The sequence below is a fragment of the Schistocerca americana genome, chromosome 2, assembly GCF_021461395.2.
Source record: "Schistocerca americana isolate TAMUIC-IGC-003095 chromosome 2, iqSchAmer2.1, whole genome shotgun sequence".
NCBI lineage: Eukaryota > Metazoa > Arthropoda > Insecta > Orthoptera > Acrididae > Schistocerca > Schistocerca americana.
This window is the reverse complement of record NC_060120.1, coordinates 1,102,967,589-1,102,984,851: the sequence shown is the minus strand read 5'-3', so window position 1 is coordinate 1,102,984,851 and position 17,263 is coordinate 1,102,967,589. Positions and strand designations below refer to the sequence as shown.

At 45.9% G+C, this 17,263-nt stretch overlaps 1 protein-coding gene across 1 annotated transcript in view; it reads left to right on the top strand.

Moving 5' to 3' along the window:
- The first annotated feature begins 647 nt into the window (after window positions 1-647).
- Window positions 648-17,263, top strand: part of LOC124596163 — a 136,794-nt gene continuing 120,178 nt past the window's right edge. The window contains exon 1 of the mRNA XM_047135198.1: window positions 648-751. Coding sequence (XP_046991154.1) covers window positions 671-751 — 81 coding nt within the window. The 5' untranslated portion in view covers window positions 648-670. The remainder of the gene's footprint in view (window positions 752-17,263) is intronic.

Genomic DNA, 17,263 nt, shown 5'->3' with positions numbered 1-17,263 from the left:
CACAATATTAGGAGGTATCCCCTGACATTTGTTACCTCAGTATAACTTGGCTGCAATTTCTGTACAGGAGAAAATTTCAAATATGTGAATGCGGTGAAGTGCACTCTGGAGTAATTAAGAACTCTCTGTTCCGGAACTGATCCAAAATATCATATTTGAGGATAAAAAATGTTCATTTAGGAAACGGCATTCTGGATATAATCAGTAAAACAAAAGTTCTTCGTAATAAAAACACCCGATGCAAGAATTTCATTTACACAGCACCATGAAGGCTTGCATTGCACTATCACTGCTTACAATGTCCGACAATATTTTATTTGGTCTGGCAAGGCTGCCGAGTCAGACATTCCTAATGAAAAAAGAAGTTTGTAAAGATCGTCGAGAACTGGACCGTGTGACTGCACATCCCCAGGAAACGGAGTTAACCGCTCAACCACGAAATATGCTTTAACAGGTAGCGAATTCCGCAAAACAGGAAGAGGACTATGTCATGCTGTCGTGACCGACGAGCGTTGCAGGGAAGATAAGCACGGTGCGCAAGCGTGCATGGAGAGGCGGCTCTTTGTTAGCTCTGGAGCATTCAGCAAAGTGGGACGCGCAGGCCGTCACGCGACGTCGCGATGCAGCGAGCACAGCAGTGAGTGCGTCGCGAGGTCCAGTCACGTCCAGCATGGAGGCCCGAGTGTTGCTGTTGGTGGCCGCGGTGGCTGGCGCCGCGGCGCCCCGCGCAAGCGCAAACATCGCCCTCGCCGTGAGTGTCCGCGTTGCGCCTTTGTTTCATCAGGGGATGCGCCAACGCCTTTTCTCCCTTTGGAATTTTACACTGCGGTTCTAAACGTCACAGTCACTATCCAAAGTCACGTAAATTCTGTCTGCTGCATGCGCAATTCTCGTTCCTCGAGAAAAATATGAAATTGTAACTTGGTCATCCAGTACCAGATAGAGAATAAAATCTTTATTTTCAGAGTTCCACATAATTATAGGCCGAATTTAAAAAATTAAAATGCTGTCTAATAACATTCTAAAGCCAAGATCGCATATATATTTCTTTCATTAAAACAACCGCTTTCGACCGACTTTGTTATCATCTTCAGTTCTTAAAAAATCTTTTTTGTTATGAAACGTGTTATTTTAAGTTATACACACATCAAAATAAGTTTTGTATCACGTGGGTTCCGAGAGTTCCGGAACCTATACAGAAAATTGGAACAGAGGTCAACACAAACATCGTTCCAGTCTCTCTGTATCTCCTCTATGTCCGAACAAATTCGCTTTGGTTCATTCTGAGATGAATGGACACTTCCCTTGTTGAGAGCCCTTCGTTGCACAAAGTAACAATGCGGACGCGATCGAACCGCGGTATTGACCGTCTACGCATTGTTGAACTAAGATGAGCTGTGTACCTCCTTCCTGGTGGAATGGCTGGAACTGATCGGCTGTCTGACCCACTCCATCTAATAGATGCTGCTCATGCATGGTTATTTACATCTTTGGGCGGGTTTAGTGGCATCTCTGAACAGTCAAAGGAACTGTGTCTGTGATACAATATCCACAGTCAACGTCTATCTTCAGATGTTCTAGAAACCGGGGTGATGCAAAACTTTTTTGATGTGTGTATGTTCCCTGTGTGTGTGTGTGCGTGTTTGTCAGTTCCTAAGGGACCAAACTACTGACGTCATTGGTCCCGTCGCTCACAGATGAGAACTCAGTGCATACTGTAGAAGCATATCTATTTTCATACGCTGCACATATTCTAATTATTAAAAATCGGCCTTAAACGTCGTATAACGTATTGCAGCTGTACCTTGTGTGCCGCTTAAGGCGGATTTTCAATGTTTAGAATATGCACAGCTTAGGTAATCAGACGTGCTACTGTGTACTGTGTTTCTGTAATATGATGACCATCTGTGAGCGTTTTATACATGGACATGGCCATTTGCACAAGTATTTTATGTTTTTATATACTTTAGTTATGCTAAAGCTTTTACAATGTGCTACTTTTTTATCCACATGACCCATTGGTGTAATTTTCAACTTACAATAAACACTTCACATAACCGTCAGATTTTTTTAAGCCTTAAAGATGATAGCAAAGTCTACCGAAACTAGTTGTTTTAAATAAAGAAATACTTATGTGATCTTGGCTTTACAATGTTTTTAGCAAGTAAAACAGCTCTCTATTTCTGTCTTCTCAAAATCAGAAAATTCAGTTAAAACACTGTCACAATCTACTCATTAATAGGTATAATCTTAGGTTAACGGTTTAACACAAGAAGTCTAGTAATAAAGTTAGAAACTGTGTATACATCTTTTGTAGCTCAAAGTGTGAATATAATCCAAACTATATTCGTCCAGTATTTGAAAATGACTTCCAAAAAACTTCACACATTTCTTTTCTCAATGACGCCGCCCACCCACAAAATGACGAACGGAAAAGAAAGTTACTACGTCTTCGCTGTTCATGCAATGAAACTTCAGCATCGCACATGCCAGTATAATTTATTACTTCTTTAGTACTACCACTGCTCGCAACATACTGTAGTGGTAACTACTGCCACCGAATGTATCAGGCTGACCAAATGTAGCGGGAAGAGGTAGAAGGCACCGTATTGAGACTCATCCTAGCTTTCCAAGTGATTTATTGTTTCCAACTACAGTGTCATGTTCCCCTCAGTCTGCATTACCGGGTCCCGCAATGCTGAGGACACCACTTCACTGTCTGCAAAATGGCTGTTTCAGCGACCCACGCTCGCACTGTGTGTCGACTGGTGACTCAGCGCAGCTCGGTGTGAGCTGCAGGCACCCAGCTGTGTGCTTCTCGCCGACGTGGTTCAGATCGCGGTGACAACAAGCGCCCGCGATCCCGAGTCCGACTCAGGATGGCTCCGGCGTGTGTTGGAAGCCAGGACAACTGCCCACGGTAGTGAGCCATGGAGTGGCCAGCCACTGGCTGGCTACGGACCCCACATCGGCCTCAGAGGGTCGAACAAGCGACCCGCCGTGGACTGGAACGCTGGCGCCCCATCTGCTGCTCTGTGTAGCAGGTCGTGTGACACGCCCCGCAATATAGGAGAGCTGCAACACTTCAAATGAATCTTGTTAGAAACCTGCACCTATTTATAAGCGGCTGTGCGCCTCTGTTTTGCCATGCGCGCTGCTTCACGTCACGTACTCATAACAAGCTAGGTTGGCCAGTGGGCCCCTTCTGCCTGTGATTTGCGAGATGCAAAACTGCTAAGTCTACTCTTTCAGCAGTTTGATGGCCTTGTGGCCTCTATTCTACTTCGCAACTGTTGTTATGCATAGCTCATTTTAATTCAACCTGCACCTGGCTGTAACTTGTGCTCAGAATATTGCACAAAGCCAACTTTCCCTATCCTAAACGGTAGTGCCGCTACATTCATTATTCCCCTTTTCGGAAAGACTCGGTCCCCGGTTCGACCCTTAACTAGCTCTTAACTTGTTTTGGTCGGCACCTATAACATTTTTCCTTACTTTCAGAAAACTTAAATGTGGTCTAGTGCCCCTTAAAACCATGACATGAAACAAAACGTAAAAATTTCTTAGTGGACGACAACTGCTCGATCAACCCCTTACCTACTCGTCTCACGGCCTCGGTATCCAATTCACTGGGACTTGGACTACCCTTGGTTCTCTCTTGGAATTAGCTCTCCGCCTGACCAGAAAGAAAACAACACATAACAAAGTTAAGGCTGCGATGACAGTTGGCACAGAGGTGCTGAAAATGATCGTTACTTGCCGTTACCTTTCCCTAAACTGAGCAATATGATGCACAAGCCGTTCGGCTGATATGCGCCCCTCTTGCTCTAAAACGAACTGGCTTACGGATCTCAACAGACCTGGCTCCAGAGTTTGATTTAACAAGGTCAGATTCTGCCTTGGCAAAAACTCTGAAGTTGCCTCTCGCCAGTACAGCTGTGGCTGTGTAACATTCAATTGCGTGACTCCTGAAATTGATGCTAGCAGGTGGAAGGTTGGTCCTATTATGTTACACGTAGTTCGATTGCTTAAAATTCCGCTCCCCTCGAGCTCTATACGTTTCGCTTCTTCAAACACTCCCCGCTGCTACCAAATTCTCGTAGGTGGAGAAGATCCAGTGCATACCGACCCGTTGCAAGTTCAATTTTGGCTCCACGATGTCCCTTGAACAGTCTATTCCTTTCCCCCTGGCTAAAAGTAGCTGCACTGAGCATGTGTCCCATAGTTGTAGCTTCATGGATTTTCCTCGAACATTCACCATTTTTGATCCAAACCCAACACCGATTGTGTGACTACTTTCATTCTTAAATTTACATTACAGGAACTACTTCAATAAACACGACTGCCCTGACCCAGTACTATCGATAGCTAAGAATTTAAACAGGAAATCGTAGGACTCTGGAGTCGTTCAACACATATTTATTACGGCTTTGCCACAAAATTTACTCCAACGCATTTATTTCACCAGAACTGCGTTTGATTTCTCCTCCAACAACACTCCACATACGTCAGACGCTACGTTTCCCTTTTCAGGGATCACCATCACCCTTCCTCCCCCTTCAAAAGGACAGCTGTCTGCAGCAGGTTATATTCGAAAATACATACAACATATGAAAATACAAGGCCTAATCACGCTACACAAACCCAATGATACATGACACGAAAAAAACTACAAATACTCTACCATTTTCTGGATCGCAAATCATATGGCACTTCATGCTGTACTCTATCTTCCTGGTTTTCTCTGTGCTTAGCACCTCTCTTCACTCTCTCTTTCTTCCTCCTTCCTTCCTGTGACACTCCTGGAATCACATCCTGGCAACCCTTAAATGGCTGTAACCGCTCAATGTGTATTATCGTTGTTCTAGTTGGCAGCTGAAGCTTAATATTATCGGGGGATGTGGTTTCAACAACTTGGTAAGGCCGTTAATACCTCGTGACGAACTTCTTCGTTTTCCCTTTTTGCGTATGGGGGCTAGACAGCTTATCCATTGCCCCACTCTATACTGCGGTAAACTTCCTTTCCGCTTTACTGCGTCTTCCTGCCTTTCCAAAGCCTTTGTATTCGCCTTTTGTACCGTTTCCAAACATCTCGAATTGTCTTTGCGAATTGACGTACAGATTCACCGGTCCTTCCTTTCTGTAGCCTCATCAAATCAAACGGTGACGGCATTTCTCGCCCATACACTACCTCATACGGAGACAAACCGGTATTTGTATGGACTTTTGCATTGTATGCCCATAGAGTATGCTGTAAATATGCCACATAAAAACTCAGCATCTTCCCGATTGTTCTGTCTACATATTCTGTCCTTCTGTTGGCCTATGGATGCAATGCGCTCGTCCTCAACTTCTTTACGTTCAACGATTTACACAGTTCCTTCACTAAATCCGACATGAAGTTGGTCCCTTGGCCAGTAATTATTGTCTCCGGTACACCAAACTTCAAAATCCAGTTGTTTACTAACGCTTGCGCGACCATTGCTGCCTGTTGATTTGGCATAGCCACCATCTCCACATACCTCGAAAAATGATCTATTATTGTCGAACGAGTCTGTTCCTCTATGGTGTTCGCGTGAAACATCCTAAGGCATCGATCCCCAGCACAGAGAACGGACATATCACTTCCGGCAATCGTTGTAGCTGTAGCTGTTTCCGGCTCAAATCTGCTCTCTGCGCACATGGTATATAATTCTTGACATACTGATCCCCATCTACTTTCCTACCTCTCCACCAATAACTCTCCGCCATTCTCCTATTCCTCGCCCTGCACCCTCCACGACCAGAAAACATGTGATCATGTGCTTCCTTTAAAACCTCGTCTCTCAACTTCGCTGGCACTACTACCCTTGGCCCTAACTTCGTTTCCCTGCACAGAAGACCGTCGTACATATTAAATTGTGGCTGTGTCCAATACAATTTACAATCGTTGTCCGCGTCCTATAACTCTTGCCATACTGCTAGGTCATAACCTATGACTCCTACTTTTGCGCCTTCCTACTTAGTGCACCCACATTACTGTGCTTCTTCCCAGGCTTGTGCACCACCTCGTAGTCGAATTCTCTAAGCCCATCGCGCGAGTCTAGTGGACGGATTCAACCTCAACAACCACTTCAATGCAGCATGATCTGTCACTACCCGAAATCTTCTCCCATATAAATAACATTTAAAATATGTAATTCCACAGATTACGCTAAGCATCTCCCTCTCTGTTGTTGAGTAATTCTTCTCTGTTCTAAGGCCCTGCAGTCATGGACTGTGCGGCTGGTCCCGGCGGAGGTTCGAGTCCTCCCTCGGGCATGGATGTATGTGTTTGTCTTTAGGATAATTTAGGTTAAGTAGTGTGCAAGCTTAGGGACTGATGACCTTAGCAGTTAAGTCCCATAAGATTTCTTACACATTCGAACATTTTTTTTCTTCTCTGCTGCATTCAACTGCCACGACGCATAGGCTACAGGATGTTCTTTCTCATCAATTTCCTGACTAAGAACTCACCCTAATGCTTGATTCGATGCATCGCATGCTAGTATAAACTCCTTTTCAAAATCTGGAAACACAAGAACCGGACTTCATGTTAACACTTCTTTCAGTTTGTCAAACGCTTTCTGACACTCTTCTGTCCACTCAAATATCACACACTTCCGTAACAATCGCGTCAACGGCTTTGCTAAATCTGCAAAACCCTTCACGAACTTTTGATAGAAACTACAAATTCCGATGAATGACTGCCCTTCCTTAACTGTTTTCGGTTCCAGAAAATCCCTTACAGCCTGTACCAACCTCGGATCTGCTCGCACTGATAATATGATTCAAATATTTTACTTCTTCTAATTCAAAATGACGCTTCTCCACGCTCAGCGTCAAACAAGCTGCTCTTAACCTCATAAAGACTTCCCTTAACCGCTGTCTATGTTGCTCCATACTGCTTGAAAACACTATAATCTCATCCAAATAGACTAGACAGTGCCGTGGTTTCAGACCCCTCAAGACACTGTCTAGCAACCTCTGAAAAGTTGCCGGAGCGTTTTTCAAACCGAATGGCATTCTAATATACTGGTAACGGCCTCTAGGAGTAGAGAAAGCAGATTTTGGGCGATCCTCTGGAGTCACCAACTGATGATAACCACTTGTCAAGTCCATCGTAGAAAAGCCCTGGCACTGTCCTAAGTGATCCAAAGTCTCTGGTACGTTTGGAATGGGGTATTCGTCCGGTACTGTCTTATTATTGAGGTATCGGTAGTCACAACTGAACCTGTATTTCTTAGTTCCACCCATAGATTTTTTAGGCACAACGACAATGTCCGCTCCCCAGAAACTCTTACTATGCTCTGTAATACCGTCCGCAAGGTGCTGATCAATGAAATCCTCCAAAAATAGGCTGCAAGTAACTCCGTATTCTGTATGCTTTACGGTAAACATGTGCTCCATTCCCTGTTGGTATCCTATGTTGAACTAATGGAGTTGCTGGTAACGGCCCTCGTGGAAAAAACAAATCCTTAAATTCCCACAATATATCTTCCATATGCACTCTTTCTCCTTCTTTTAAATGCTTAATTTTGTCACTCAGTGCAGTTCTATCGGTAGTTAGTAGTGGATCGCTTCGCCTACCTCTCGAACACCAATCTTCGTCATCTGGCACATTCAAATTTACTACTAAAACTCCTTTCCTCAAATTCGCGTCTACAGTGCTACAATTATCCACATTCACGGGAACTACTCGCCCTTGTTCCCCTCCTGTACGCGTACAACACCACGTTCCACAAAACAACCCAGTGAACCCAAAATTTCATTATCTTCCAATGGTTCAATAACACATACTGTACCCACACTTACCCGAAGCGACTTCCCGGTGCCACTAGCCACACAATCATGCTTCACGAACTCGTAACATGCTAGGTTGGCCAGTGGGCCCCTTCTGCCTGTGATATGCGACATATATGCTACGTCTACTCTTTCAGCAATTTGACGGCCCTGTGACCTCTATTCTACTCGTACTTCGCAGCTATTGTTATGCGTAACTCACTGCAATCCGCCCCGCACCTGGCTGTAACTTGTGCTCAGTATAATGCACAAAACTAACTTTCCCTATCCTAAACGGAGGTGCCGCAACAATACGTTGCATAAAGTATCCCTATATAACAGTGAAGGTCCTCGGGAAATTATGTGATTATACAACAGAGAAGACGCAGGAGGCAGAATCTGCTTTCGTCACTGAAGACCACGGCGGGCCATTCCATCTTCTGAGTAATCCAGTGACAGCAGCAGTCGAGCCGTGCACGTCGATGCTGTGTCGTGAGTGGAAGACGGGCTAGGGCCGTGCGTGCTGTAGGCCCACTGCTGTAAGTCGCGCAGGATGTGGTGGCCGATGTGCAGTGACGGGTTTTCGCCCCAAGAGCTGGCCGAGCTCATTCGTTTGCTTAGCAGGGGAGGCCACCGTGACTTTTCCACCTTTCGGCCGGTAGGTGATGACAGAATCGACGCGCATGCCCTGCAATCTTTCTCAAACCATTTTACAGAAGCTATTAGGTAAAAAAAAATTGTAGCTTTATGTATCTGGTTCTTTATGATGTTCCCATTATTTCGTTAATGCTGTGGGTTTTGGAACAACATAACTGAAGTCATCATACGTTTATTTTGTACCGAGGATGTGCTGTTTCATGCTGACCTTACTTTTCCTCAATTCCTCACTTAATAAACTTAGTAAACCACTGTTCCCAAATTCTCTCGCAATGGCGTCTGCACAACATGCTAAAGTGAGATTGTGTAAACTCCGCTACGTTTTGGCAAAAGAAGAAAATTTTAACATGACAACAAGAACAATGTGTAGATTTTACCCAAAATTCTCCATTCGTGACTCTTCTCTGAAAGCTACAAATGGTTAACAAACCAGGCGAAAATAAATCGCTGTATTTTCTGCGCAATTCTTTTTAGACAATAACCGAAGAAGACGTGACAGATCTTTCTGATAGGTCACCATGCAAGTCAGAGCATGGGGGGTCCCGCTTAATATTCATCCTGTAGGCTTCAGTTTAGCACAGCGCTTCCCCTCCAGCGCTCTGAGCTGCCTCCCATCACTGCCGCTCTCCGCAAGCTGCCCCAGCCGACTGCGCATCTGGCCGCCGCGGCATTTTGCGCGCACTATAGTAACCGGTTCGTAGCTGTGTCGTACCACTGCTGCCCTTACAGTACGACGATCCTGGCGGACATCGGTCTGCGTGAACGTCCAGAACCCCGTGGCCACTGGTACCAGCATCGTTGCACAACTGACGCAGCGCGTCCGACTTCTGTAGTAGTACTCCAAAGGAAGGACCATTCCACCACGCGGAAGGCCACAATTTGGCCCTTCTCAAATCTGCTCGTTTGCCTTTAGGTGCGTCTCCAAGACATGGTTACCCCCTTGCTTGACACATCTGCACCACACTGGCCTTCTGGCTCTGAGCACCCCCTATTAAAGCGTAGATACAGATGGCGCTCTTTTACCTACGCCACTACGCTAGTGTTGGCGGAAGACGTTGAAACCATTATCAGTAAATCTACTATCCCTCAGGTGGCATACGCCGTCATCGAATCAAGACCGAAATCGTCTTTCCAGGTGTACTATCTTTTTTTCTTTCAGCGGTGTAGTTACATTTATAGGAAATGTATTCGCAACTGCTAATATGAACCACCTTTGGCTCTGCATTACAATGATGACAATGAAAATTTGTGCAGAACTCCGACTCGACCTTCGATGTCTCGCTTTGCATTAGAGATCGTCTTAATCGCTTTGCTTATCCCTGTATAAATTACAACCACAGCCACACCTCCACATGTCGACGTCCTTGGGTCACAACCTGCACGTTACATATACACTCCTGGAAATGGAAAAAAGAACACATTGACACCGGTGTGTCAGACCCACCATACTTGCTCCGGACACTGCGAGAGGGCTGTACAAGCAATGATCACACGCACGGCACAGCGGTCACACCAGGAACCGCGGTGTTGGCCGTCGAATGGCGCTAGCTGCGCAGCATTTGTGCACCGCCGCCGTCAGTGTCAGCCAGTTTGCCGTGGCATACGGAGCTCCATCGCAGTCTTTAACACTGGTAGCATGCCGCGACAGCGTGGACGTGAACCGTATGTGCAGTTGACGGACTTTGAGCGAGGGCGTATAGTGGGCATGCGGGAGGCCGGGTGGACGTACCGCCGAATTGCTCAACACGTGGGGCGTGAGGTCTCCACAGTACATCGATGTTGTCGCCAGTGGTCGGCGGAAGGTGCACGTGCCCGTCGACCTGGGACCGGACCGCAGCGACGCACGGATGCACGCCAAGACCGTAGGATCCTACGCAGTGCCGTAGGGGACCGCACCGCCACTTCCCAGCAAATTAGGGACACTGTAGCTCCTGGGGTATCGGCGAGGACCATACGCAACCGTCTCCATGAAGCCGGGCTACGGTCCCGCACACCGTTAGGCCGTCTTCCGCTCACGCCCCAACATCGTGCAGCCCGCCTCCAGTGGTGTCGCGTCAGGCGTGAATGGAGGGACGAATGGACACGTGTCGTCTTCAGCGATGAGAGTCGCTTCTGCCTTGCTGCCAATGATGGTCGTATGCGTGTTTGGCGCCGTGCAGGTGAGCGCCACAATCAGGACTGCATACGACCGAGGCACACAGGGCCAACACCCGGCATCATGGTGTGGGGAGCGATCTCCTACACTGGCCGTACACCACTGATGATCGTCGAGGGGACACTGAATAGTGCACGGTACATCCAAACCGTCATCGAACCCATCGTTCTACCATTCCTAGACCGGCAAGGGAACTTGCTGTTCCAACAGGACAATGCACGTCCGCATGTATCCCGTGCCACCCAACGTGCTCTAGAAGGTGTAAGTCAACTACCCTGGCCAGCAAGATCTCCGGATCTGTCCCCCATTGAGCATGTTTGGGACTGGATGAAGCGTCGTCTCACGCGGTCTGCACGTCCAGCACGAACGCTGGCCCAACTGAGGCGCCAGGTGGAAATGGCATGGCAAGCCGTTCCACAGGACTACATCCAGCATCTCTACGATCGTCTCCATGGGAGAATAGCAGCCTGCATTGCTGCGAAAGGTGGATATACACTGTACTAGTGCCGACATTGTGCATGCTCTGTTGCCTGTGTCTACGTGCCTGTGGTTCTGTCAGTGTGATCATGTGATGTATCTGACCCCAGGAATGTGTCAATAAAGTTTCCCCTTCCTGGGACAATGAATTCACAGTGTTCTTATTTCGATTTCCAGGAGTGTATTTCATTGAGGAAGGACATATTTAGTGAAAGTCGAGAGCCCGGTATTGGCGAATGAATACGAAATAGCAGTGTGTGTTTTATTAGGGAGTGCGATCAAATTTTCCTTCGGAAATGCTTGCCTGCTACTGAATGTGATGGAGTCACTTTGTAGCGTAGTAGTGTCTGATTTTCGAAGTCGATCTTTTCTGCTCGCTAATCAGGAACAAGACAAGGCGATGGTCTTCTGGTGGTTGGTCGTTTCATTCTAACACACTTCTGTGAATATAGAGACTGCTTCATTCAAGACCTTATTCTTATGCGAACTAGTTTTAATGTCACACAACAGTTTCTGATCATCCACCTCATATTACTCCTCGCGTAATACCGTATGAAGCGAAAGAGAGCTATAATGCTCAAAGTGAGCTGAAGTGAAATCTTTATGGAAAATTTGGAAATTGGTGGTAAGTTCCTATGAGACGAAATTGCTGAGGTCATCGGTCCCTAGGCTTACACACTACTTAATCTAACCTAAACTAACTTAACGCTAAGGATAACACACACACCCATGCCCGAGGGAGGATTCGAACCTACGACGGGAGTAGCCGCGCCAACCGTGGCAAGGCGCCCATGACCTTATCCGTACGTAAAGTAATCCTATTGATACTTCGTAGACAGCACAACATAGTTTTAACTTGTCATCGAATTATATTCATGTATCTTCAATAAAATTTGACATTGGCCCACTGGAACATGCAATGTATTCGAAGTACGTTAAGTTTTCTATTCGCAGATATCTTGCTCGCTTTCGGTAGATATACAGGGTGATTTTGCTGAATGGTAACAAACAGCAGGAAACTATCCCTGTAAAGGAGCAACAGTTTCATAATATGGATAATATGGACATATGGCCTGAAAAGCATTGCGGAGCTAGGGGAGGGGAGGGGGGGGATATTAAGGGTACATCCACTTGAAGGTGGTAGATGGGAGATCTTTGAGAGTGTAGGTTGCAAAGATTGAAACATTCATGACAACACACCAGGCGCTGCATTTTTACTATGGACGCATGATGAATTAACGGATACCCTGTGGCACAGACACTGTTCGTATCCATCCACACATCCATACGACATTTCTTGCTCCCTATCATCCCATGGATGGTCTCCTGCACTTCGTTCGCATTTAGTAAGACTACCCTGCATAATAGTTGAACTGTTTCCACTGTAATGAGTCATCACCAAAGTTAAAGAACCGTAGCTTATTACAAAAGGAGCGCGTCTGCTCGTTATTAAGCACTCGTTGTGGTCACTTGAAATCAACTGCTTACTCTGAACGTAATACAGTGCGTTCGCAAAGTCTCTTCGCAGAGTAGTGACTGGCGTATTGTGACGAGCGAGTTGATCAGCCACCATTGACCAGACGTTTTCAATTGGTGAGAGATTTGGAGAATGTGCTGGCCAGGGCAGCACCCGAACATTTCCTGTATCCAGAAAGGCCCGTACACGACCTGCAACATGCGGTCGTGCATTATCCTGCTGAAATGTAGGGTTTCGCAGGGATCGAATAAAGGGTAGAGCCACGGGTCGTAACACATCTGAAATGTAACGTCCACTGTTCAAAGTGCCGTCAGTGCGAACAAGAGGTGACCGAGACGTGTAGCCAATGGCACTCCATATCATCAAGCTGGGTGATACGCCAGTATGGCGATGACGAATACACGCTTCCAATGTGCGTTCACCGCGATGTCGCCAAACACGGGTGCGTCCATCATGATACTGTAAACACAACCTGGATTCATCCGAAAAAATGACGTTTTGCCATTCGTGCACCCAGCTTCGTCGTTGAGTACACAATCGCAGGCGCTCCTGTCTGTGATGCAGCGTCAAGGATAACCGCAGCCATGGTCTCCTAGCTGATAGTCCATGTGCTGCAAACGTTGTCGTACTGTTCGTGCAGATGGTTGTTGTCTTGCAAACGTCTCCATCTGTTGACTCAGGGATCGAGAGGTGGCTGCACGATCCGTTACAGCCATGCGGATAAGATGCCTGTCATCTCGACTGCTAGTGATACGAGGCCGTTGGGATCCAGCACGGCGTTCCGTATTATACTCCTGAACCCACCGATTCCATATTCTGCTAACAGTCATTGGATCTCGACCAACGCGAGCAGCAGTGTCGCGATACGATAAACCGCAATTGCGATAGGCTACAATCCGATCTTTATCAAAGTCGGAAACGTGATGGTACGCATTTCTCCTACTTACGCGAGGCATCACAACAACGTTTCACCAGGCAACGCCGGTCAACTGCTGTTTGTGTATGAGAAATCGGTTGGAAACTTTCCTCATGTCATCACGTTGAGCCGGATGTTGTGACCGAGCGGTTCTAGGCGCTTCAGTCTGGAACCGCGGGATCGCTACGGTCGCAGGTTCGAATCCTGCCTCGGGCATGGATGTGTGTGATGTCCTTAGGTTGGTTAGGTTTAAGTAGCTCTAAGTTCTAGGGGACTGATGACCTCAGATGTTGTCCCGTAGTATCCACAGAGAGAGCACGTTGTAGGTGTCGCCACCGGCACCAGCCTTGTGTGAATGCTCTGAAAAGCTAATCATTTGCACATCACAGCATCTTCTTCCTGTCGGTTAAATTTCGCGTCTGTAGCACGTCATCTTCGTGGTGTAGCAATTTTAATGGCCAGTAGTGCACATGTCGCTGTATAAGCTAGGGTGGGGATTCACTCCCAGTGGTTGCAGTTATATCAGGAGGGGGGATTCAACATAATTTTAATTAAAACAATAAAGTTAATTAATTTTATTAATTGCAATCAAATGCACTGTAAACTCTAACATCACAGTAGATACAGGATATGTTTTCCCCTTCCTTGAAGGCATAGTTTAACACGTTTACATTTATTTGCGAACGTCTTTACCATTGTTTCACGTGGAATGGAATGCAGATAATCAATTTTTTTATTTATTTATTGCCAAATTATAGACCTTTTACCTGATGTTTAAAACATGTCGTACATCTTAAAATTTTCGTTTTTCATCTTTTTACAGTTTTCTTTTCTTTTGTTTTATCTACAATATTTACAAAGAGTGATACTTTTCAAAATAATAATAATTTAAGGTTGAAATATAAATAAAATTTTGTTGTTCTTTTAAGAAGAGTATAAAAAGATGATAGGATAGAGCAGTGATTTGTTAGTACCATCACCGAATGCGACTGACGGTGAATAACTCGGAATGGTTTCTTAGAGCCGTTGACCGCCAGTCGCACACACACAGAAACACACTCTCACGCTCACTCACTCACACATACATACACACACACACACACACACACACACACACACACACACACACACACACGAATGGTTATTAGTAGAGAAATAATATTGCTTATCCTATTTATTACTAATCCTATGTATTAACTACTTTAGATGCCCATCCATGTACAGCATTTGGTGATTTCTTGGCTAGAACGCCAGAATCTTATGCTTATTTACTGTCACATCTCAGCTTCCTCCTCCTGTTCCTCCTCATTGTCACTATTTTCGCTGTCACTGTAGGTATCGCTGTCCACCCTCTGAAGATTGTTGTTACGTTGCACATGGGCACGTCTGTTATGTCGTGTCCGCATGTATTCTTCACGTGTTGTTTTTGAAATACTGTTCGTCAGTGCGTTTAATTGTTCCCATTGTTCTTCGTCTCTTATTGCTGTGTATTAATCTATGTTAGTATCTGTGTAGTCTAAGTGTAGTGTAAGTCCATTGTTCGCGTATTGCCCGCAGAAAAAGAAAGAGAGTGTGTTCTGGGGAACCTTCTTCCCCGCACGTGCATGTAGATGTCTGCCTCAGACTCACTTGGTTTAAGTGCTTGGGTTGATGTCCGTGTCCGGTTAAGAAAGGTACCATACCGCGGCTGGGATCGATATGTCTCATTCTCAATCGCTCCCTTACGTCAGGGAGGAAGTCGTGCAGTCTACGTCCCTTATCACTTACAGCCCACTCACCTTGCCATGTATCCAGACGCCGACTTTTAAGGTGACGTATCGTCTCTATTGGCACACCGGTTATTGTGTGTACCTTATCTAGTCTCCCCACCTTTAACCAGTACCATGCAGCTCAGTATTTGATCGTGATATCTATGGGAAATATTCCGAGCACCACACACAGTGCATCCGCAGAGGTGGTACCGAAGGCTCCAGATAGCCTAAGTAGGACACTTCTCTGCCCTCGTCTGACCGATGCTTTGATGGTGACCACGTTCAGTCTGTGTTCCCACGTGCTAGCTTCGAGAGCGCACAGTGGTATGTCCGTATGACTGGTAGAGGTAGTCTGTACTGTGTTTGAATTTAGCGTCACCAATTTGTGCAGTATTTTTTCTGCTTTGTCTGTTGTTAGACTTATGTGTTCGTGGAAATTCAATTTTTCATCTATGTGTACGCAAAGATAGCGCACAACGTGTGCTAGTTTGATGTTTGTGTCCCCAATTTTAATCGAAGGATTCCTTTGCAGTGATCCTTTCAGTAAAGTGTATGTTGTTTTGTTTTCGGCTATCCTGAGTTTGATGTTGTGACACCACTGAGTAATTGTAGTATTCTCTTCTAACTGGGCTCTGTTGTTTGCAGTGACTACAACTAATAGGTAATCTGCGTAGGTGACAATTCCGTCTGACCTGTCATCCCCATCCAGAAGTTGTAGGAGGGGTTCGATTGTTATGTCCCAGAAGATGGAGCCGCAGATCGAACCTTGAGGACAGCCTTTGGTAATGCTTTTGATTACTTTCCGACTGTCCACCTGCCATTCGACTACTCGGTTCTTACAGTAGTCTAGAAAACTGTTGTACAGTGACTGCGGTACAAGAGATGTCTCAGCTTCTCCTGAATCTTTGCTAGGGTGTTTATTAGGCATATTGGCCTGTACGTCTTTAGATCTGAAGGATCCTTGTCCGCTGATTTCTTAATAACGTTTGCTTTGGAGGTTTTCCATACTGTAGGTACCCTGCCCAGCCTTAAGACATCGTTCAGCAACGATGTTAGGAACGGGGTGATCTGCGGTGCTAGTTTTCTCAGTGGATACCATCTGGTCCAGGTGCTTTCTTGTTCTCGATCTCTGAAATTGCTAGCGCAACCTCTTCTTGCGCAAAAGGACAGGTGACAGTTACAGTGTTGTATGGTGTGTGTAGGTTTTCCCTTAGTATTGCATGATATTGTGTGTCTGTATCGATAACGTCGTCAGGGAGCAGTTTATACAGCAGAAACTCCGCGGTATTCCTCCATCCCGTCGTCATCGTGCCGTCATCCTGCCTTAGCGTTCTCAGAACTTTGTTTTGTTTTCGGTCATCAGTCTACTGACTGGTTTGATGCGGCCCGCCACGAATTCCTTTCCTGTGCTAACCTCTTCATCTCAGAGTAGCACCTGCAACCTACGTCCTCAAATATTTGCTTCACGTATTCCAATCTCTGTCTTCCTCTACAGTTTTTGCCCTCTACATCTCCCTCTAGTACCATGGAAGTCAGTCCCCCATGTCTTAGCAGATGTCCTATCATCCTGTCCCTTCTCCTTATCACTGTTTTCCACATATTCCTTTCCTCTCCGATTCTGCGTAGAACCTCTTCATTCCTTACCTTATCAGTCCACCTCATTTTCAACATTCGTCTATAGCACCACATCTCAAATGCTTCGATTCTCTTCTATTCCGGTTTCCCCACAGTCCATGTTTCACTACCATACAATGCTGTACTCCAGACGTACATCCTCAGAAATTTCTTCCTCAAATTAAGGCCGGTATTTAATATTAGTAGACATCTCTTGGCCAGAAATGCCTTTTTTGCCATAGCGAGTCTGCTTTTGATGTCCTCCTTGCTCCGTCCGTCATCGTTTATTTTATTGCCTAGGTAGCAGAATTCCTTAACTTCATTGACTTCGTGACCATCAATCGTGATGTAAAGTTTCTCGCTGTTCTCATTTCTACTACTTCTCATTACCTTCGTCTTTCTCCGATTTACTCTCA